This window comes from Oryctolagus cuniculus, chromosome 16 (assembly GCF_964237555.1).
Source record: "Oryctolagus cuniculus chromosome 16, mOryCun1.1, whole genome shotgun sequence".
In the NCBI taxonomy this organism is placed as follows: domain Eukaryota; kingdom Metazoa; phylum Chordata; class Mammalia; order Lagomorpha; family Leporidae; genus Oryctolagus; species Oryctolagus cuniculus.
In genome coordinates, this window is record NC_091447.1 from 60,274,833 (window position 1) to 60,297,853 (window position 23,021).

General features: G+C 58.3%; 1 protein-coding gene across 3 annotated transcripts in view; it reads left to right on the forward strand.

Annotated features, from left to right (window-relative positions):
• Nucleotides 1-23,021, forward strand: part of SAFB (scaffold attachment factor B) — a 29,096-nt gene that overhangs the window by 2,478 nt on the left and 3,597 nt on the right. For all 3 annotated transcript variants that reach the window (XM_070058691.1, XM_070058692.1, XM_070058694.1), the window contains exons 3-15: nucleotides 9,152-9,216; nucleotides 9,294-9,500; nucleotides 11,861-11,923; nucleotides 13,746-13,773; nucleotides 14,675-15,218; nucleotides 15,633-15,682; nucleotides 16,197-16,291; nucleotides 17,613-17,762; nucleotides 17,845-17,927; nucleotides 18,194-18,333; nucleotides 18,435-18,523; nucleotides 19,708-19,814; nucleotides 21,812-22,102. In XM_070058691.1, the coding sequence (XP_069914792.1) occupies nucleotides 9,152-9,216; nucleotides 9,294-9,500; nucleotides 11,861-11,923; nucleotides 13,746-13,773; nucleotides 14,675-15,218; nucleotides 15,633-15,682; nucleotides 16,197-16,291; nucleotides 17,613-17,762; nucleotides 17,845-17,927; nucleotides 18,194-18,333; nucleotides 18,435-18,523; nucleotides 19,708-19,814; nucleotides 21,812-22,102 (1,912 nt within the window). The remainder of the gene's footprint in view (nucleotides 1-9,151; nucleotides 9,217-9,293; nucleotides 9,501-11,860; nucleotides 11,924-13,745; nucleotides 13,774-14,674; nucleotides 15,219-15,632; nucleotides 15,683-16,196; nucleotides 16,292-17,612; nucleotides 17,763-17,844; nucleotides 17,928-18,193; nucleotides 18,334-18,434; nucleotides 18,524-19,707; nucleotides 19,815-21,811; nucleotides 22,103-23,021) is intronic.

The window sequence follows — 23,021 nt, forward strand, 5'->3', positions numbered from 1 at the left end:
CAGAATTCAGAGTCAGGGATCTGACTTTACTTTTTTTTCTATAACTTTAGTTAACTTTTAACAAATTCAGTAGTTTTCTAGATAAAATTCTGAGAACATAGTGATACTCCTCCCTCCCTCCCCTGACAGTTTGTTTTAAAATAGCTACGAACAGATAGCTCTCAGATGTGCCTGGCGGACTGTCTAACGAGCGCTGAGTGTGATCTGTTTCAATGTTGGGTGTGTTTTTATCCTTGTGAGTTGCTCCTGCCCTGGTGTTTGCCGGATGGCCTTGTCAGGCCCTGAGCCCAAGTGTCCCCTGGGGGTTTGTCACTTCTTTCGGTTTTTTTTAATGTGCAGGCTTTTTTTTATTTTATTAATGTATTTATTTGAAAGAGTTACACAGAGAGAGAGGAGTCTTCCATCCACTGGTTCACTCCCCAGTTGGCCGTAACGGCCGGAGCTGGGCCAACCTAGTCTGAGCCAGGAGCTCCATCCGGGTCTCCCACGCGGGTGCAGGGCCCAAGGACGTGGGCCATCTTCCACTGCTTTCCCAGGCCACAGCAGGGAGCTGGATTGGAAGTGGAACCTCTGGGACTTGAACTGGTGCCCGTAGGGGATGCCGGCACTGTAGGCGGCAGCTTTACCCGCTACGCCACAGTGCCAGCCCCTGTACTTGGTTTTTATTTTTACATTTGGATGTTTGCTCATTTAGAATGTATTTTTATATATGATGTGAGATTGGAAGGGGTCAAAATTAGCAACCTTTCTGTCTTCAGAAACACTGCTTGCACCCCTTTGTCACCCATTCTCCCGCAAAAGCAAAACCAAAACACTGCTGTTCTCATAGACTAGCTTTGGTTGTTCTAGAATTTGTTTCTTTCTTTCTTGAAGTTGGCATGATTAGTTTCTTTGGATACTTATAGACGTTTTCTGTATTGCATAGGGCTGGTCTGCCTATTCCACAGAATTCCTTCTGACTGCCTTATCAGATTTCTGATGATACTTTTAACTGAAAATAGAGTGAGTTGTGAATGAACTCACAGTGCTTTGAAGTTCTAGCAGGGTACCTCAGATAACCCCGCACTCCTCCAGGGTCGCTCACGCCAGTGATGCGTTTAGCAGAAACCTTGCAGTGCTTACCAGCCGAGTGGAGTGGCTGTGGCGGCATCATCGCACAGGCAGTGACGGCGTGTGTGTAGTGCTTGAGAACATTCGGGAACCGAGGAGACAGCGGCCTGTTTGCGCAGTCAGTGTTGCCCAATCCCTTGCTGTTCGTGGTTTGTTTGTTTGCTTTGACGTTTGCAGAAGGAGAAAGTGGCAAGCCTCGTCTGAGGAGTCCTCGCGGCCCCGGGTCCTCCGAGCTCGGTGACTCAGTGTCCCGGCCCTGTCCTCCTCCCTGCTGAATAGCTCAAGTTGAGGGCACGTGCCTGCTTGTCCTACATCCTGAAATATTTCCTAAAAGCAGCCATTATGTAACCACGACTAGCAAAATGATCTAATGCTGTTATCTAATCTCTGACCTTATTTAGATTCGGTTTGTTCCGATGGTTTTTATTGCTCATAAAGGAAAAGCCCCAGGGCCACGCGCCGCTCGTGACAGTGCCGTGGCAGCAGCGCGGCCGGCTCCGATGCTTCTCCCGCCTGCCTACCGGGAGGCGAGTGCTGTCCTCGCAGGCTGGTGCTGGCCCAGTGACTGCGGTACGGTGCGTGTGCCCCCTGCACTTTCCCGTCTCACCCTTGTAGTCACATCTGTGGGGGGGCCACGGAGACTGCAATGTCCTGTGCACCCTTTGGAATTCCGCTTCGGCTGGTTGTCGTCCACTCCTTACGATGAGTGCCAGATAGGGATCACACCGCCCGCCCGCCCAGGCAGTCGGAAGACGGAGCTCCCGTCTGGCCCACTCCCCGGGCGTTCACAGTGTCCAGGTTTGGGGCAGAAGCCAGGAGCCCGTCGGTCAGTCCAGGTCTCCACATGGTGAAGGCTCCAGTTAGTTGAACCATCACCTGCTGCATCTCGGGGTAGGCTTTAGCAGGAAGCTGGGGTCAGGAGCAGAGCCAAGACGCGAACCCAGGCGCTCTGACGTGGGGTGCAGGCAAGCTAAGCCAGCATCTTCATGACCGGGCCAGGCCCCAGCCTCGTGTGTGTGTGTGTGCGTGTGTGCGTGTGTGAGAATGGTGTCTGCTCATTCCGTTACTCCTTCTCTTCCATGTTAAGGAATGGCTCGCTTGCTCTTTTCCCTAACCTCGAGAGATTCAAAGTTCATTAATGGGTCATTAGCCTTTATCGTTCTTACCTATTCTGTCTGTTGTTGTTTTAATTTTTTGCCAGGCAGAGTTAGAGAGAGAGAGAGAAAAAGGTCTGCCTTCCATTGGTTCACCCCCCCAACGGCTGCTATGGCCAATGCGCTGTGCTGATCCGAAGCCAGGAGCCAGGTGCTTCTCCTGGTCTCCCATGGGGTGCAGGACCCAAGGACTTGGGCCATCCTCCACTGCCTTCCCAGGCCACAGCAGAGAGCTGGACTAGAAGAGGAGCAACCGGGACTAGAACCGGCACCCCAACTGGGACTAGAACCCGGGGTGCTGGTGCTGCAGGCGGAGGATTAGCCGAGTGAGCCGCGGTGCCGGCCACCTGTTCTGACTGTCTCTGGGAGCCCTGTCAGGCTGGCTGCTGTGTGTCCGTGTCCATGGCTGCTGCACATGTCCGTGTCATTCTTGGAACCCTTCTACACTGCTACGGGGGCACCTCAGTTGCATCGTGCCTTCTTCCTGCCCCGGAGCCAGAGTAAGCCGTTTCTTCCAGGGGCCTGGTTTCCTTCTGTGCAAGGTGCTGAGAGGCGCCAAGTTCTGGGCACTTGGATGCACACGCTGCCACTGGGGTCAGCTCCTCGCAGGCCAGTGTGGGCGAGGCCTCACAGAATGAGGTACGTGAGGGCAGCTAGAAGCCAGCCAGAGAACCTGAGCACTGTGGGAAGGCATGAGCGGCCCGCCTGCCGAGCCCGCTGACTAGCACGGCTGTTACCACTCGATCCCCCGACGATCTTTGCTTTAATGTGCATTTATTTTCGTTTTGCTAAAAAAGCAGAACCTGAGAAAGAAAGCGAGGTAGAGAGATACCTTCCATCTGCTGGTTCACTTCCCAAATGCCTACAAGAGCCAGGCCTGGGCCAGGCCAAAGCCAGGAGCCCAAAATTCCTCTTGGGTCTCCCACATAGGTGACAGGGACCCAAGTACCTGGGCCCTCGGCTGCTGCTTCCCGGGACGCATGAGCAGGAAGCTGGATCGAAAGCAGAGTAACTGGGACTCGAGCCCGGGTCCCACACCCAAGGGGCAGTCTAACTCGCTGCATCACACGCCTGCCCTGCCCTTTAATGGTTCCCGTTTGCTTGAGGGCCAGCCCACTGCCCAGACAGCCGCAGCAGGCTGCCTGGCGCTGGCCGGTTTCCAGGAGCACGCACGCCCCTGAGGTCTCCTGCAGGGGGCAGGACCCCGGCTACGTGAGCCATCACCGCTGCCTCGCAGGGGCCACGTCCATGTGAAGCAGGAGCCGGGACCTGGGTGGGGACCTGGTGGGCGCCCTGGATTTGGAAGGGCCCGTCCGTCGTGTCGTCTGGAAATCACAGACCTCAGCAGGGTCCTGCAGACGGACCTTACAGCACGAGCCGTGTGAGCAGTCGGGACCAGAGCCGGGGTCAGGCCCACCCGCGTGCTCTCCTGGGACGAGGCATCTGAACCACGGGGCTGAAGCCTGCTCTCAGCACACGGTGTTTCTGAGTAGCAAGTAAAGCGAAAGGAAGTGTTCCAGGCCTGTGACATGACTAACTTGAGAAGATTTACCTTGACTTGATAAGTTCACATCGCAGAGTTGTCCATTTCCTCCCAAGGTAACCTAAAAATTTTGGTAAAATTAAAAGAAGTGCATGAAAATAACTAAAAATCTGAAAACAGGAGGGGAGCTTTGAGGATTGGCAGGTTTTTAAAGGATTTTTAGTAACTGATGTTGCAGCAGTTGGCTGGCTGAAGTTCTCCTATCTCCTCCCATGCGAAATCAAAATTTTAGCTCTTTATGATGTAAGAGTAAGGAAGACCTACAGTTAGACAAAAACCGAGGAACTATAAGGAAGATACGTTGAACTACATAAAATTCTAAGCTCTCCACAGAAGATACCGTGAGAATTAAGATAGCGAGCTGGGAGAAAACATCATGGCATAGAACAATATTCACAGCATCTCGAGTGATATCCCGCAAGCGTTACACACTCCTGCACATCAGCGCTAACAGCCGTCAGCAGTGATCAGGGACTGTCAGCAGGCTGAAGGAAGGCGTTCAAGACCTCCTGGCTGTTTAGCTATAAGGGAAGCTAGCGCTTTTTTAAAAGATTTTATTTATTTGAGAGAGTTATAGACAGAGGGAGAGACAGAGAGAAAGGTCTTCCAACCACTGGTTCACTCCCCAAATGGCCACAACAGATTGAGCTGGGCCGATCAGGAGCCAGGAGCCTCTTGATGTGGGACACAGGTGTCCTACCCAGAGGCCCTCCCGCTGGGTGAAAGGCCCACCCTGAGGGTCGGTCTTCTCACGAGCGTATTTGTGTAATCAAGTGAACGCAGACTGGACCACTGTAGTCACTGAGGCATCCCAGGGCCACTCGGGAGGCGGCCAGAGGTGAGTTAGGACTTGGTCTCTGAGACGGAAGCTGCGTGCAAGGGGAGGAGCTGGAACCCACGCAGGGCTCGGTTTAGAGCTGGAGCAGAGTCGGCCTGGGCACTGCAGGCTGCCAACAAGGCCGAGGGGGTCACTGTGACAGAAGAGCTGGGGCTCCTGGAGGTGATGGCGCTCTAGGTCTCGCCAGAGTGTATTTCCTGATCGCATTGCTTCCCCTGTTTTCCTGAAAGAGACAGGTGCAGAGATCTTCTCGTCTGCTAGTTCATGCCCTAAAGGCTCTCAACCACTCGGAGTTGGCCCAGGCCAAAGTCTGGAGCCCAGAGCTCCTTGTGGGTCTCCCGTGTGTGTGGCGGGGGCCCAGGCTCCTTGTGGGTCTCCCGTGTGTGTGGCGGGGGCCCAGGCTCCTTGTGGGTCTCCCGTGTGAGTGACGGGGGCCCAGGCTCCTTGTGGGTCTCCCGTGTGAGTGACGGGGGCCCAAGTACTTGGACCGTCATGCTGCCTTCCACAGGGCACATCAGGAGGAAGCCAGGTTGGAAGTGGAGGCGTTAGAGCCCCGTGCCGGCACTGTCTGGACATGAGCGTCACAAGCTGGGCCAGACGCCTCCCCGGAGCAGTGAAGGCTGTAAGCACCTTCATCCTGCAGGAGGCCTCCTTCCCCAGAGTCAGAGTGCCTTTCCCCGGGGGGTCATTCTGGAGACGCGTTGCTCGTGCATCTTCCTGGCGGTTCCAGGGATCCCTGGATTGAGCCCCAGTCTTACTTTTGAGGCTCAAGGTGTGTTTTGCTAAAGAAATAAAATGGGGATGGGGTCCCAGCCAGCAGCCCGAAGCTGAGTGCACATAGTTACTGGATTCTAGTATTAGGGTGATGGTCTCCTCTGTTCCCAAGTAAGATAATCCCAAAACATGAGTGGCATTAGAGTATAGGAAGTCAGGTAATGCATGCTTAATGTTATAAGGAAGTTCCTATCCCTGGGGGAAAAACGCTTACGGTCTGAGTGATTAGGATTTGGGGTTTGAGTCTTTGCCGCCCTGTGTTGCCACACAGGGTCTGTAGCAGCAGGAAGCTGGAATAGAGAGCAGAGCGGGAGCTTAAGCCCAGGTGCTCACCCCTGCAGTGCGTTTCCTACGTGTGATCTGACTCTTCAAATTGGAAATAATCAGATAATTCAGTTTCAGCAAGCCTGTTCTTATTTATTTATTTATTTATTTATTTGAGTTACCCAGAGAGAGAGGGGTCTTCCATGTGGTGGTTCACTCCCCAGTGGCTCTAACAGCCAGAGCTATGCTGATGTGAAGCTAGGGGCTTCCTCTGGATCTCCCACGTGGTGCAGGGGCCAAGGACTTGGGCCGCCATCTACTGCTTTCCAGGCCATAGCAGAGAGCTGGTTCAGAAGTGGAGTAGCCAGGACTTGAACCGGCACCTGTATGGGATGCCAGCACTGCAGGTGATGGCTTTACCCGGCACACCACAGCACTGACCCCAAGCCTGTTTTAAACACCAAAAATTTCATTTTGCCGTAAATTTTTGCTGTATGTAGTGATTTCCATTTTTGCTTTAGTGCTATAACTTCTAGTGCCATCATTTGCAATTTTCTGTTTTCTACCCATTTTATCATTTCTTTAAAACATAAGGCCAAATGATCATATAAGTGCTTAGGTTTGGATGTGAGCACCAGCACAGCTGTGCAGGGTGACCTTTTGACTTGAGAACAGACTGTCCCATGTAGTATTTTGTTCAAGCTGGGTTAGGGGAAATGATATTCTCTGGTTTTTTTTTAAACACAAGGTCACAGGGAATGGCGTTATGGTGCAGTAGATCAAAGCCCTGGCCTGCAGCGCCAATATCCCATGTGGGTGCCGGTTCGATTCCCAGCTGCTCCACTTCTGATCCAGCTCCTTGCTAAAGTGCCTGGGAAAGCAGCGGAGGATGGCCCAAGTGCTTGGCCCCGCACCCTCGTGGGAGATCTGGCTCCTGGCTTCAGATCGGCTAAGTGCCGCCATTGCAGTCATTTGGGGAGTGAACCAGCAGATGGAAGACCTCGCTCGCTTGCTCTGCCTCTGCCTCTCTCTCTAACTCTGTTTTTTAAATAAATAAATCTTAAAAAAAAAACAAGGTCACTGTTGCCTGAAAAGGTATCTAGCCTCTTAGTATTTTTCTTTTTTTCTGAAGATTGTAACTTTGCCCTTCAAATAAAATAAATCAGAGATCTTCCATCCACTGGTTCATTCCCCAAATGGTCACCATGACTGGGGCTGGACTAGGCAAAAGGCAGGAGCCAGGAGCTTCCTCCAGGTCTCCCACATGGGAGGCAGGGGCCCAAGCACTTGGGCCATCCTCACTGCCTTCCCAGGTACTTAGCAAGGAGCCTGATTGGAAGAGGATCAGCTGGGACTAGAACCAGCACCCTAGTGGCTTAACCCAACTAGGCCACCTTAAAGTACCAACTTCTAGAAAAAAATCTGAAGTTAAATTAGTCCTTCCAATTCTTTTTAGTTTCTTTTTCATTAATCTTAGTGTTTTATCATCAGGAAAATATTATGATAACACATATCTAAAACTAGAACAAAAATAATGAGTGGAAGAGAAGAGAAACATCAAATAGTCCCAGACTCAGGTGGGAATCTAGTACTGAGTAAGGCCACCATCTGACACAGGTAGAAGGGACAATTTACTTCGTAAATAGTGTTGGGAAATTTCCACTTGGCTCAGCCATTTGGAAAATAATCTTAACCCAATGATAGTCACGTTAAATCCCAGAAGAAAAAAATCCAAGTGAGTGTTGCATGCGTGGTCTTGGTCTACGTGAGGTCTTCTAGGTGTGAGATGCAAAAGTGCGGACGGGGCCAGCTTTTCCCGCTGTGTTCCCACCGTCGCTCTTTAGCCTGGCACACTGGCAGAGGTACTGGTGTTTGTTTTGTTTGTTCGTTAGTGTTTTTTTTTGACAGGCAGTGTTAGTGAGAGAGGCAGATTCCATTGGTTCATCCCCCAAATGGCCGCTGCAGCCGGCGCACAGTGCCAGTCCGAAGCCAGGAGCCAGGTGCTTCCTCCTGGTCCCCCATGCGGGTGCAGGGCCCAAGCACCTGGGCCGTCCTCCACTGCCCTCCCTGGCCACAGCAGAGAGCTGGCCTGGAAGAGGAGCAACCGGGACTAGAACCCGGTGTGCCGGCGCCGCAGGCGGAGGATTAGCCTAGTGAGCCGCGGTGCTGGCCAAGAGGTACAGTTTTGACCACGACTCAGAAAGTTTGGTCTGCTGGTTCACTTCCCAAATTCCCACAGTGGTCGGGCCTATCCCAGGCTGAAGCCAGGAACACCTTCCTCACCTCCCATGTGGGCAGCAGAGACCCAAGGACTTGGGCCATCACGTGCTGCATCCCAGGCGAATTGCAGGAAGCTGGGTCAGAAGCCATGCAGCCAGGACTCCACGTAGCAGCCAGCCTACCACAGCGCTGGCCCTCTGTGCTCCTTGTTGACGGAGTACGGAAATCAGAACAAGGCCCCATGAGGGTGCCTCGATAAACACGTGGGGCAGGGGTTTGGTTTTGGTTTTTTATAACTTCTTTGTTTATTCTTCTTAAGCCTTAACAGTGCTCAGATGTTCCCAAAGTCTGTCCTGAGATGACAGCTAGCTGTGGGCAAGAAGATCTCGCAAGTGGTTGATCTTTCTAAATTTTCTCTTAAATATTCAGCCACAGGCATTGATTAGATCAAATGATGGGGTGTGTGTGTGTGTGTGCGCGTGTCTGTGTCCGTCCGTCCATCCATGCAGCGCTGTTAGAGAATATGGGGGGCAGGCATTGTGGGGTTGCCCCACGCCCACCCCGGAGGTGCCAGGGCCCCTGTTAGTTTGCCTGCCTCCTCTGCTGCTGCTCCAGCCAGTGCATCCTGGGAGGCAGCAGGCGATGGCCCAACCTCTTGGGCCCCTTTCCCCCACTTGAGAGGCGTGGGTAGCGTTCCTGGTTTTGGCCTAACCCAGGCATTTGGGGAGTGAACTGGCAGGTTCTCTGTGTGTGTCTCTGCCTGTGAACAAGATGAAAATAAAGCACTCAGAAAGTCACTAGAAAGCGGCAGCATACGCCGGGAAAGGCGCTGGCGCAGCAGTTCAGAGCCACTTGGGGTAAGCACGGTGTGCCTGGGCGGCTCCCGCGGGCGGGCGGCTCGGAGTCCGCACACGGCGCGGTGCGGGCGCGCTGCATCAGGACACGCCTCTTGTGCTTTGTGGGGAAACGCGGTCGCCTGGTCCCCAGCTAAGGAGCAGCACATTGGTATCAGGCGTTCCTCTCCCGGCACAGCCACTTGACAAGAAGGCAGGCCTTGGACAGCGCTGCTCTGCCTCGCGCGTGCTCAGAGCCTGCGTCCAGCACCCCTGCTCGCCCGGGCGCTCTCCGCAGTAGGCGGGGCTGCTCGGGCCCAGAGCGCCTGCGTCGGTGGGCTGTGAAGACGAGGGCTCTTGGCTGTTCTGGAGAGCGCACGGCATTGCTCTCACGCCGTGCTGCTTGTCTCCCCAGGGCGGAAACCAGAAGAAGAGGGAGTGGAAGATAACGGGCTCGAGGAGAATTCTGGGGACGGACAGGTACGTGCAGCCCCGGCGGCGGCCCCCGGGGAGGCAGGGCTGGCGGCCTCACGCGGCGGCCTCGGGCTCTGTTGCAGGAGGACGTCGAGACCAGTCTGGAGAACTTGCAGGACATCGACATGATGGACATCAGTGTGCTGGACGAGGCCGACATCGACAACGGGAGCGTTGCGGACGGCGTGGAGGAGGAGGACGCCGAGCCCCTCCAGGAGTCCCTGTCTGACAGCAGAGAGCTGGCAGAGGCCGAGGCGAGAGGGCTTCCGGAGCCGCTTCCCGAGCACGCTGTAGGTAACGCGCAGTCTCGGAGCGCGCCGGGAGCTCGGCCCACACGTAGCCCAGGAGCTGACGTTTGCATTTGGAACGGAGGTCTTTAGGCGCCAGTGGGGTAGAACATCGCTTCATTAGTCACGTGTGAAACGTGGAGGATTCTAAAACACGCTTTGCTTCCTTGAGAACTGATGTCTCAGCGAAGTTGTCCATTTGCACGATACAGCGGGAGGCACACTGGGACAGCTGGTCAGCCAGTCCTGTCATGGGACGTGGCCCAGTGCCTGCAGCACTAACCTGGACATCGCTTAGGAAGTCTGGCCTGTTTTCATGTAGGAACACGGGAAGTGTACAGTGAAATCACAGTGGGTTTCCCACTTACTGAGCGCCATCAGGCGTAGGCTGCGTCCCTCACAGTGAGAGCCGGGCTGATTCCGCAGTCCAGATGTGTCACTCGTACGCCGTGTTGTCTTGGTAGCATTCTTTTTTTTACTTCAGTGGGGGTTCATGTCCATGAGGAACAGAGCAGGCCAGCGAGATGAGCAGTTGCCAGGCACCCTGGGTATCCCTGTGTGTGCTGGGTCCTGGAAGGAGCAGTGGCTCGTGCCAGTCCTCCGGACGTGGCTGCCTTTCTTCTCGGAGCTTGTCTGGGCACCTTTAGAGGTAGCGGATTGTCACCTTCCAGGAAGGGTCTGACTGGGGGCTAGGCTGTGAGCTGTGCAGACGCAGAGGGCCCGGACAGCTTTACCTCTTGTGGAGGGCCACCTGAGGGGAGTGGCCGCTTCGCTCGTGGGCTGCTTTTCTAATTAGAAAGTAATGCCTGTAAGAGAATCCTGCAGCAACCTGGCTGTCCGTTGGTAGTGACGAAGGAGTCGAGGTGTCGTGAAGGTGTGATTTATTTGTTTTATTTATTTGAAAGGCAGGACGACAGAGGCGGAGAGGGAGAGACGTCTCCCGTCTTTGGTTCACTTCCCGAATGGTCACCTGGGCCGGGCCACAGTCAGGTCTCCCTTGTGGGTGGCAGGGGCCCCCATGTCCTGGGGCCATCACCTGCCACTTCCCAGGGTGTGCCGGCAGGAAGCTGGACGGGCAGTGGAGGCGGGACTCGGTCCCAGGCCCTGCCGTGGCGGGGTTGGAGTCCCAGGTGGTGGTTTCTCCGCTGCACCCCACACAGAAGCAGTGTCGTTTGGGCTGAGAACACAGACGCTGCTGCTTTGCCACCTAACTTGTGCGACTGTGAGCTCTCCGGGTCTTAATTACAAAGGTGGCAGATCTGGAGAGGGTGAAAGCGATGGGTGTTACCGCACGCTTCGAGCAGAGGTCGCCCAGCTGGCCGTGCCTGTGTGTGGCTGAAGTTTGCTTGGAGCACCGCGGTGCCTGTTGCCGCTCCTGCCTGTGGCAGCTTTCAGGGTGGGACGGCGGCGAAGCAGAGGGCAGCCGCCTGCCCGCGGAGCCTGGGACCAGAGGGGCTTGCTGACCCCGGCCTCGAGCCGCGCGTAGCAGAAGCCAGCCCTGCAGTGGGGGAGCGCACTGCCGCCGACACTGTCGTGCTGGGTGCTGGGTGCCCGCGGAGGTGAGCGCCGCGGGTCCTGGGTGAGCTGAAGCGGCCTCGAGGACGGGGGCAGAACCAGGCGGTGCTGGCGGCCGGGTCTCGGGAAGGAAAGAGCGGGAGGGTTGCCACTGTCGTGCGTTTTGGACTGTTTGCCTTTTTTGTGGGCCTGTCTTCAGCGAAGGAGACGATAAAACAGGGTTGTTGAGAAGTCCTCTCTGAAGACTTACTCGCTTTCGGGGTCTGATGGCAGACAGCGGGAACTGTTTGGAGCCACCACGTGTCAGAACCCTTTTCTGTGTTGGGGAGTCCCTCGCCTCCCTGGGCAGAGCCCACCTCAGAAAAGATCAGTGTGCTGCGGTTCCTTCCCCTGCAGGTGCGGCGTGCGAGGCTGCCCTGGGCTGGGGCAGCTTTGGGATGGGCCCAGGGCGCCGTCTGGCCGTGGGCTGCAGTGCCAGCCTGCGTGGCGGCCGAAGGCTCTGCTCAGCACGGGTGCCCAGGTCCCGGGAAGAGCCCTCCTGGGGCTGGAGCTGCAGCGCACTGGGGGGCCCGTCCCTCTGCTCTCCCTGTGCAGGCTTTTCTCTCTGTTGGCTGCATCTGCAAGCCACAGCCACCCCGATGCCACTTTGATGGGTGTCCCGGGCTCGCCACGGACGGGACGTGCGCACAGCGTTTCTCCACGCTGCCCGGAGGCGTCGGAAGCGGAGGCTGTTGTGCCTCCTGTGCCGGGGACGCTTTTCGTGGCTGTCAGCTGCTCCTTGTGCGGAAGCACCAGTGTGTCCGCCTAGTGTCGCCGTCAAAAACCAGACTTCTCCGTTTGTCTTGCAGGTAGAGGACAAAGAAACTATAAACAATTTAGATACTTCATCATCTGACTTCACTATATTGCAGGTAAATGGTTTTGTGTCTCAATTTTAGATTCAAAGGTTAGACCACAGTTGCTAGGAAACCACTTGAGGCTTTGTGTAGCCACCAGGAGTCAGCCGTGCGAGGTTGGTTTGCTTCGGCAGGGTCCGAGGGGCGGGGATGCTTTCCGATCTCTCCCGCCTGGGCTTTGCCTGCTGCGGGGACTTCTGTTCTGTCCCGGCTTTGGCAATCTCGGGAGGCGTGGCTGACGCTCTGCCTCGTTCCACGGCTGCAAGGAGGGCTGCCCTCGCCCCGGTCCAGTAGGAGGGCGGGTGGGCCGAGCGCTGACGTGAAGCCGGCAAAGGGAGGCTTTGGGACGTTTTCTCACAGATACTGCCCGGTCTGCCGCTAGCAGCCTGGCTGTTTGCTCACCCTGCGTGTGAGTGTGAAGTCTTCCACGAGAGCCGACTTCCAGCCCTGGCTTTGCTGCCGGCCTGTAAGGTGGACGTGGGTGGCGTGTGCTTCCTTCAGGAGCGGGTCCTGTGAACGATGAGAATACGCCCAGCCCCCCGCCCCTTGTTTTTTAAATTCAGGTCCCCTGTGCTGTTCCCTTAGAAGGCTTTCCCGTCAGGTCTGCACGTGCCGCTGCAGGCGGGGACAGGGGAGCTGCTGGCAGCAGAGCCGCCTGAGCGGGGTGCAGGCCACGGGGAGCCTGGGGCCCAGCTGCCCTTGGGCTCGTGCCCTCGCTGTGGAGAGGCAGCCGTTCCTGGCGGCCGCTGTCACTCCCCTCCCAGAGACGAGTCAGGCTCTGCTGGCTTCTCTAGAGGAGGCCGGGAGACGCCTGGTTCTGCCAGTCATCCTCGAGCTTGATCCCCGGCGGGGTGGGGACACTGCCGAGGGCCGCCCCGGGGGCAGGGCAGGAAGCCCCTCTCAGCCGGGGATGCAGAGGTGAGTGAGCGGGAGGGGCCCCGGATGACTCGGTCACAGCCTTTGTCGGAGCTGGTCTCTGCTTCCCAGCTGCTCCGTGTCCTTGGGCAAGTGACCCTGAGCCCCAGCCGCGCGGGGCTGTCTGGCAGCCAGTGGGGGTGTGGGGAAGGCGCTCAGCACTCCCACCTGGCACCTGGCCGGGGTTCCAGAGCAGTGTAGCTGGGTGCGTGGGGACCACGTTCGGAGAGGCCCTTTCTTTAGAAGGCAGCAGCCCTGGGCAGGGCAGGGCCAGGATGGGCCTCGGGAGCAAGCTGGCATGGAGAGCCTTGTCTGGAGGCTCTCAGCCGCGCCGGGAGCCCGCAGCAGGGGCCCTTCTACAACCAGGCACTGCCTTAGGTGGGCAGCACTCTTGCCATGCCAGGGCTCGCTGGGAGGCATTGGCTGGTGTTTAGAGCTGGCCTGGGGGTCCCTGATGGGAAGCGGAGATGCGGGGGATGCCAGGAGCACCCAGGGGGCCAGGCTGGCACCTCATGCTCAGTAACGGCAGTCAGGCCGCCTTTGCTGCTTCCTCTCCTGCCTTTGAACTTCCAGAAAGTTAACCGGCAAGTGCGTTAGGCAGTGGTGTGGCTTGGGCACTGTAGACACTGACCGTGCACAGGTGAAAGCCCGTTCCTCCTGGAGTGCGAGGGTTCAGTCTAAGCAGACAGTGCGTGAGCCCTTCTGTGCTGGGCCGGCGCCACCTCCAGGCCCTGAGACAGCAGGTGCAGGAAGGCCCTCCCAGAGCCTTGGGAGGAGCGGGGTGGGGCGGGCGGGGCCGGCGGCTTCTCCGCTGGTGCCGGCCGAGTTTCCTGCGCTGTGTTAGTGTCCCTTCTTGTTAGAGCTTTGGTTCAGCGAACGGGTCCGTCTCTGGCGCAGTCTCATCCCTGGTATTTTGTTGCAGGAAATTGAAGAGCCGTCTCTGGAGCCAGGTACTGTTAAATGAAAAACTTAGCAGCGGGGGTTTGGAGCCATTCTAGTTTTCTACCTTCTCTAATTTGAATTCTTTAATTTTAAAAAGTTACCTTACTGTAGTATACCTTGTTCTGAAGGCTTACAACCCAGAGCATACCAGGAGCATAGAGATTGGAAACCCAGCCATATCACCAGATCTGTGACAGTGGCTCCCTGCTGACTGCGCAGCGTATTGGCGACATGAAACTGATGCCCGTTAAGTGCGGAGGGCATCCGGCACGTGCGGAGAGAGCTTGCCTGCCTCTCAGCACGCGTAACCACTGTAGCCCACAAAACAGATCTTGTGATATCGGGCAGTACCGTCATTGTGTGGTGTGTAGCGCAGGCAGCACAGGCGGTGGCAGGGAGACGCGTTGTAAACCTTGACACGTGACTGGATTCCAGAAGAGAGAACTTCATGAGAACCCCAAACAGACTGCAGACACCAGCGCTGCGAGAGAAGAGATTCTGTCCATGCTGGACTCTCGTGTTTAAAGAATGGCCAAGAAACGTGGAATCGAGCTGCTCAGTGAATGGTGATAACGTTCCGTTAAGCAACTCAGACTACGGAAGCTAAATTTGCAAGAGTCATACGTGATCGGCGACAGAACGAAGACGGCCAAGAGTCAGCCAGAAGGTTTTGGGGGTTAAATCTCTGGGATGCTTTTCTCTTCCATGTAGCATAGAGGCTTACCTAGCAGTCGGTCAGAGCGCAGGGAGCGTGAGCAGTGTGACGTGTGTGCCGCGGGTTTTCCAATCTCTGTGTAGCTAGCGGTTCTCCTCGTGTTAGTGTGGCCGCCGTGCCAGTGCCGCATTTGTGATTGCTGTGTTTCCCTGGTAATTAAACCTTGTGCCATTCTATTCCTGTTAAATCCGTAGAAAATGAGAAAATACTCGACATTTTGGGGGAAACTTGTAAGTCTGAGCCAGTAAAAGAAGAAGGTTCCGAGCTGGAGCAGCCATTTGCGCAGGATACAAGTAGCGTGGGGCCAGACAGGAAGCTTGCGGAGGAAGAGGACGTTTTTGACAGCGCTCATGCTCATCCGGAGGAGGAGGAGGAGTTGGAGGAGGAGGAGGAGGAAGAGGGAGATTTAGATTTGGCCAGCGAGTCAACACGAGCTCAGTGGAGCGAGGCAGACGCGCTGTTAGACACGGGTGGGGAGCCCGTGGCGCAGACAGGCGGAGGCGCCAGGACGGACTGCGAGCCTGTAGGGCTAGCCGAGCCAGTTGAGCAGAGTAGCGCGGCCTCCGAGCTCGCGGAGGCCTCTAGCCAGGAGGTCGCGGAAGCGCCCACGGAAGCCCCAAGCCCAGAGCCCAGAGATAGCAAAGAAGACGTGAAGAAGTTTGCTTTTGAAGCTTGTAATGAAGTCCCTCCGGCTCCTAAAGAGTCCTCAACCAGTGAGGGCGCTGATCAGAAAATGAGGTTTGTTGTTTCTCAGTTTTAGACCAGACGCTATCTCCTTTCCATTGGTCGTTAATGACGCGCATACGCTGTGTGTCGCGGTTGCCAGCCGGGCTGCTGAGACTGTAGTTTACCGCTAAGACGTTTTATTTCTTTGTTTATTTTACACTGATTACATAATCTTTTTTCTTTTCTCAACCTATCACGGTTGTTTTCTTTAATTCTTCCTAATTATCTTTTGCCCAGCAGAATTAATTAACCCCTGTGGGTCTGAAATCTTATGGTTAGGTCAGATTTCCAATGCCAGTTTGTCGGGGTATCATTTTTCAGAACTAAGTCGCGGGTAGGTATGCGACCTCAGCACGTGCTTGGCGACTTTGAGTTTGTCTCCCCTGAGCTGCTGCGCTCCGGAGTGACACTGTCTTTTGTCTCTAGTTCTGTCGACGATGACTCAGACACGAAGCGGCTCTCCAGAGAGGAAAAGGGTAGGTCACCCCAGCGCCAGCGCCAGCACCGCCGTGCGCCCTGGTCCGTCACTGCGCCGCTTGGGCAGTGTTTCACACTCGTCGGTCCCGCGAGCCCCTCTCTGAAGCGTTCAGTGAGGAGTTGTTGAACTGGGCTAAACTGCTGCTTTGTCGTGTTCCCAAAACACGACCTGAGTGAGTGCAGACGTGTGTGAGGCGAGAAGTGGCGGCAGCTGTAGCACCTCCCCATGGCCGCCTCCTCGCGCGCTGACAAGCTGCCTGGCTTTGCGGCGTCACTCACTGTGCGGTGACTTTCTAGAAAACCTGCAGCCCGGCCAGCCTGACGTCTTTTGCCCTCTGTGGTTTTGGCCCAGAGTACTGTTGCCCTCTGGAGGGCAGTACCCATTCCTCCCCCCACAGCCAGCTAGGGGCTGTGCCGTCGGAGGACAGGCAGGGATGTGTCTGATTTGGAGTGGCCGTCTCACTTCAGGACTTTGCTGGGATTGTTTTTGATCAGAATTCTCCTTTGAAATAGGTCGTGGCAGTTGTGGCCGGAATTTCTGGGTTAGTGGGCTCTCTTCTACGACCAGAGCTACGGACTTGAAGAACCTCTTCAGCAAGTATGGGAAGGTGAGAGCCAGGGCGCGGGGCTCCCAGGGCCCACGTCTGCTTTGGGCTTCCCTGTGTACTCGGGGCTGAACGCTCAGGGCAGCTGATGCCATGGATGACCTCGGCCCAGGCGTGGCGTGCGTCTGCCCTGTGAAGCTTGCCCCTGTCTGCTCCTTGAAGCCCTCAGAGGTGCTGGGGCAGCTCCCCGTGGGGCCACCTCCAGCACCCTCCCAGCTGTAGCGCCTGCCTCGCCTCTGCAGCGCTCTCTGTCACGCTGGTGCTCTGCTGGCACAGGTGGCCACAGTGGCTCTGTCCCCCCCCCCGCCCCGGGTTCCTGAGCTCACGTTCCAAGTAAGCTGTCACCTGGCTCCTCGTCCCTCAGAATCAGCTTCTAGACCCAGCCCAGGTCCTGGCCACAGTGAGGGCATTGCCCGTCATCACAGCCCACACCCATAGCGTCTGCCCTGGTTATTAAAGTCCAGGGACTCACAAAGAGGAAAATCTGTTTTCCATGTATTTATTTGAAAGATTTACTTATTTATTTATTTGGAAGAGTTATGTAGAGACTGAAGGAGAGACAGAGCTGGGAGCTAGGAGCTCCTTCCAGTTCTCCCGTGTAGGTGCAGGGGCCTAAGCACTCGGGCTGTCTTCTGCTGTTCTTCCGCCCATGTCATCAGGGAGCTGGACAGGAAATAGAGCAGGTGGGACAGGAAGTGGTGCCAGCATCGCAGGCATCCACTGCACAGCGCCGGCCCCACAAGAGGAAAACTTCAATCTGGCTCCATTACGGAATAACTAACGGCTCCCTGGGCTGCAGAAGTACAAGAGAGGTGGCTGGGAGCCTGCGCCCAGTCTCCAGTGCCGGTGGACCTGCAGTGTCTCGGGAGCGCTGCAGGGATGACGGGGCGGAGTGGGTGGCCAAGCCCCGGAGACCCTCCTTCGGGGCTCAGAGTGTGGTATAGGACGAGTATGGGTGCTGCTGTGGCCACAGGCCCCTGGGGGCGTTTCCGGAGCCACGGTGCTTCTGTCCCCGAAGGGCAGCCGTGACTTGATCCTGGTAGCCTGTGGGGAGAGCCGAGCGGTCTAGAACGTGGTACAGAGTCAGGGTCCTGGAGGCCGCCCGGGCCCTACCGTAGGCCTGGCTCTGGCTGTGCTCCCGCTGCGTCGCCCGTGGCGGCCTCTGCAGAGCTCCCGTGCCGGGGTCGTCTGCTCACCAGGTGCACACTGCGTGGCAGGCGCGGCAGAACCACGCTGCAGTGCCTGTCCTGCACATACCTGGTGGCCCAGAGCGGTAGCAGGCGCTGGTCTCCGTGCCTAAGGCGTGTTACCTGCCTGCCTTTAGGTGGTGGGCGCCAAGGTTGTGACAAACGCCCGGAGTCCTGGAGCTCGCTGTTACGGATTTGTCACGATGTCCACAGCAGAGGAGGCCACCAAGTGCATCAACCACTTGCACAAGACAGAGCTGCACGGGAAGATGATCTCCGTGGAGAAGGTGAGTGGCCGTCGTCTGCCGGCCCGGCCCGCGGCTGGCTTCCGGCAGTGAGGTGATGCTTGGACTCCGTGGTCTCTTCCAGGCAAAAAATGAGCCTGCCGGGAAGAAAGCCTCTGACAAGAGAGACAGCGAGGGGAAGAAGGAGAAGGCAAGCGCCAGTGACAGGTATTCCTCTGCCTGGGCGGAGCTGAGGCCGGGGGTTGGCCAGGGCGACCCCTTGGCCTTGTCGTTACCCTTCGCGTGTTCCATGGCTGTGGACGACAGAGTACGAGGGGGACCGTCCCTGGGCCCCGGCTCCCTCTCATTAGTAATTTGGGGGGAAGATGTGGCCACCAGAGGGGAGGTCGTCCTGCCCCAGGCCCCGGGGCTCACTCAGTCCACGGGCGGCCTGCCTCCCTGAACCCTGCTGCATCCCGCTGCTGCGCCCACAGATCTGCCACCCTCAAGAGGGACGAGAAAGCCGACAGGAAGGAGGAGGCCAAAAAGAGTGAGGAGGGGGCCGGAGAGAAGACTAAAGACTCAGATGAGCAGAAGCCCGGGCCCTCGGACGCGGCTCGAGCCACCAAGTCAGGTACTGCGCCGCGGCGGCTCGGGAGGGCCAGCTCGCCTGCTGCTGGGTCCCAGGCGGTGTTCCCCTTCCTCACTCGGTGTCCGCGTCCTCCTCTCCTGTAGGAAGCCGGGGCGCCGAGCGGACCGTGGTCATGGACAAGTCTAAGGGCGTGCCCGTGATCAGCGTGAAGATGTCTGCGTCCAAGGAGCGGGTGAGTGGGGCGGGCGCTTCGCTGTGTGCCCAGGGGCTGACGCAGCGTCCTGCCTTCCTGCTTGTCCAAAACCGGGGAGATTTGATCGCTCGGTGTGAGATCCCTGTGTCCCTAACGGCAGAAGCCTGGGTTTGGAACCGAGCTCCGGCTCCTGCCTCCAGCTCCCTGTGAGCGCACACCCTGGGAAGTGGCAGGGGTGGCTCGGGTACCTGGGTCCCTGCCACCACGTGGGACACCCAGACTCAGTTCCTGGCTCTCAGCGTTAGCCTGGCCTAAGCCATGGGGAGCTCACCAGGGATGGCTCTCCTCTCTCGCTCGCTCTCTGCCTCTCAAATACATGTAACAGAGGCTGCGGCTGTCCCTGCAGTGTGCTGAGTAATCTGAGACTGGTGAGGTCTTGACCCCCACAGCACCAGCCCCAGTGGGCCACTTCCTTGCCAAGTCCCTTCCGCTGATTGTTCAAGGAAGAGCATTTCTGACTCTGCTCCCGCAAGTGGTCAGTGTTGAGCCGGGGGTGCTCCCCTGGCTGCCGACTCCAGCTTCCTGGTAATGCAGACGCCGGGAGGCAGCAGTAGAAGCCCGGGTCATTGAGTCCGTGACGCCTACATGGAGACCTGGACTGTGTCCCCTGCTCCCAGTCTTGGTCCTGGCTGGCGACCACTGCAGGCAGTGGCAGGGTCAGCCAGTGAATGGGACTTCTCTTTGTCTGCCAGAAACCAAGTTGTGTGGCTGTCAAAGTTGGACTCAGGCACAGTGATGCCTGCCCACGGCCCTAATGGCACGCAGAGTAAGGGGCCCTAATGGCACAGAGAGTAAGGGGCCAGGCCCCAACGACAGACGCTTTGTGGTCCCGTGCTCTGTGGGGCAGCCTGCAGAGACTGGCCGGGCCCACCCAGAAGGCACTGTGCAGCCCGGGGGGAGGAGCGCGAGACTGACGCCCCCGCTGCTGGGGGAGGCGCGTCCCTGCCCTGTCGCTGTGCCGGGCCGATGCTGCCTTAGCCTAGGTGTTGGGAGTGTCTGCAGCGAGGCGAGGCAGGAAGCTGGAGCCAGGAGTTCCCTGGAGAGAGCGCTTCTCCCGGCCCCGTGGTTCTGGTCCCCATGTGGGAGGCTCTCCCTGACGGGCCTGATGCTTCCTGCCCTGCCGTCACTTCTGCCTGACGCTGCGATGTGCTTCCACACGCCAGGCCTCCAAAAGCCAAGACCGCAAGTCGGCCAGCAGGGAGAAGCGGTCTGTCGTGTCCTTCGATAAGGTCAAGGAGCCTCGCAAGTCGAGAGACTCGGAGTCACGCAGGTGAGTGGGCCTCCAGGAGCGCGCTCAGTTAGCCCGTGGCCGCAGCCGTGTGCTAGGAGGACACTCGGGGCCCCTTGTGGGCGGGATGGGGCGCTGCCTTCCTGCTCCTTTAGGTCATCAAGAAACGTTTGGGTTTTGTTTGGTTCTCTCCCGGTTGGCCCTCTTCCAGGCCAGCTCTCTGCTGTGGCCAGGAAGCGCAGTGGAGGATGGCCCAAGTGCTTGGGCCCTGCACCCCATGGGAGACCGGGAGGAAGCACCTGGCTCCTGGCTTTGGATCGGTGCAGTGTGCCAGCCGTAGTGGCCATTTCGGGAGTAAACCAACAGAAGGAAGTCTTTTCTCTCTCACTGTCTAACACTGCCTGTGAGTGGGGAAAGAAAAAAAAAAAGATTTGTTTGGAAGGCAGAGTGACAGAGATCTTCCTCCACTGGGTCACTCCCTGTAGCAGCCAGAGCTGGGCCAGCCTGGGGCGAGGAACACTCTGCGCGTCTCCCACGTGGGTGGGCTGGCTTCGCTGCTCTCCCAGGGGCTGTAGCAGGGAGCTGGGCGGAAGCTGAGCAGCTGGGACTTGACGGCGCTTAGCCGGAATGTCAGCTTCAGGCATGACCCACCGCACCACGACACCCACCCTAAGAAACTCTCTTGAACCGTTGCTTAAGAAAGAAAAGGTGCTGCTGCTGTGGCGTAGTGGGTAAAGTCCTCACCTGCTGTGCCGGCATCCCATGTGGGCGCCGGCTTGAGTCCTGGCTGCTCCACTTCCAGTCCAGCTCTCTGCTGTGGCCTGGGAGAGCAGTAAAAGATGGCCCACGTGCTTGGGCCCTGCACCCGCTTGGGAGACCGGAAGAAGCTCCAGGCTTCGGCCAGCCCAGCTCTAGCCATTGTGCAGTCATTTGGGGAGTGAACCTGGGGATGGAAGACCTCCCTCCCTCCCTCTCTCTCGGCCTCGGCCTCTCGGTAACTGTGCCTTTCAAATAAATAAGTAAATCTTTGAAAAAGAAAGAAAACGAGTCCCTGGGGCCACAGGCGGTCGGCACAGACCCTCACACATCAGCGCCTGGGCGCGGCGCTCATTGCCTGCCGGTGCTGAGAAGACGGGGTGCTGAGAAGACGGGCCCCCCCGTGGGCTGTGCGGCTGCTCCTTCCTCCCTCCCTCGCGGTCCTGGCAACGTGTGGACGTAAAGCCCCCGGGCAGCCGCCCTCGGGAGGCAGAGGTGTCACTGAGGCTGAAGCACTGAACTTGTGCAGCGGGGACGGGTGCAGAAAGGGATTCGAAACAAACTCCACAAACCGGAGGGGAGAGGGAAAGCGGCTCCGTGCAGCCGTGACCTGGCCGCTGCAGATGGTCAGCCTCGCGGGGCGGGGCGGGCGGGGCTGCCAGCGCTGTCCTCCGTCCCCTGGCGTCGGTTCCTGTGCCGCTCAGCCCCAGACTGGCCTGGGGAACCTGTGAGGGTGCAGAGGGGGCGCTGGAAATGGCCGGGGAGACCAGAGCCCCCTGAGCTGCGGGCTCCTTTGCTGGCAGGCGGAGCATCCGCGGGGCAGGCCTGCGTGGGGTGGGGAGGGGAGCTGCACGTCACGCGGCGTGAACCCAGGGGTGGCAGCCACTGGGACTGAAGTGAGACAGTGTGGGGGGCAGAGTCCGGTTTCTGGCGGTACGGATCGTGTTGGAACGCACGCGCCTGTCGTCTGTTAGCCGCGCCGCGCCGCCCTGCTGGCGTCGTCGTGCCGACCCCGTGTCCTGGGCTGATGTCGTAAGCGCATGGCTCCAGGAACACAGCCTGGCTCTGATGTCCCGCTCTGGGAGAAGCGTGTTCCATGTCTCACCTGCTGTGGTCTGTCGTCAGATCGCAGAAAACGCACATGCTCTCTGACCTCGCCGTGTCACCTGCCAGCTGAGGTGCCCGGCGGCGGCGGGTGCCCTGGCCCGGCTCTGCCCCGCTGGGGTGCGCGGGGTGCCTGCATCGGGGCCTTGATGCCGCCCTCATCGCTGCTGTCCCCGCAGGGAGCGGGAGCGCAGTGAGCGAGAGCAGCGCCTGCAGGCTCAGTGGGAGCGCGAGGAGCGCGAGCGGCTGGAGTTCGCCCGGGAGCGCCTGGCCTTCCACCGGCATCGGCTGGAGCGCGAGCGCATGGAGCGGGAGCGGCTGGAGCGCGAGCGCATGCACGTGGAGCAGGAGCGCCGGCGCGAGCAGGAGCGCATCCACCGCGAGCGCGAGGAGCTGCGGCGCCAGCAGGAGCTGCGCTACGAGCAGGAGCGGCGGCCCGCGGCGCGGCGGCCCTACGACCTGGACGGCCGGTGGGTGGGGCCTGGCCGGTGGGTGGAGCTGGGGCAACAACCTGGACGGCCGGTGGGTGGGGCCCTCTGGACTGTGGCATTCAGAATCGAGGGTCGGGGGCGCAGACGCGAGCTCGCAGGAGAGCTTGTTTTCAGAGGAAGCCCCGGTCCATGCGGCAGCCTAAGGTGTGGCTCTCTGCTTCAGCAGGGGTCTCGGCATGGTTGGGCCTAGGAAGGGCGGGCTTGGGTCTCCTGGAGCTGCCCGGGGCGCCTCCTTTGGGCCTGTTTCAGAGCCCTGCGCTGGGAGGACTCCCTGCATCCCAGCAGGCACCAGAGACGGGCCCGAGAGCAGCTTACGAACGCAGCAGGCTCGGCGGGCATGGTTTCCTGAGCCCTGAGCCCTGGGCCCTGGGTCCTGAGCCCAGCTGTCCCACGGCATCTGTAGGGTCCCCAGCACCGTCCCTTGGCTGTCCCTCAGCATCTGTAGGGTCCCCAGCACCGTCCCTTGGCTGCTACGACAGTGCTGGGTCTGGATTGCAGTCTGTGTGACTCAGGACCTCATGTCGTTGCTCGGGGTGCGCTGTGTTCATCGGAGAGACGGGGCAGGCTGACTGCACCCCAGGAAGCAGAGGTTGGGCGTCTCCCGCCCTAGACAGGAGAGCGGATCGCAGGCAGCCACTCAAGGCTCCTGCTGGCTCCGCGCTCCTTCCTTGTCCCTGGTTGCCGCCTTACCGCCTCTACAGGCTAAGGTTGATTTGAATTCGCAGGACATAGCGATGATGCTGTATAACCAGCAGCATTAACCACCAGGGAGAAGGGTGCCTAAACTGAAGCCTTGCCACCAGGACGGGATGGAGCGTTCCAGCATCGCTCATGGCAGGCCCTGTGTGTGCGTGAGAGCTAGGGTGGGGAGTGAGCGTGCCAAGGGCCTTGGGGCCGG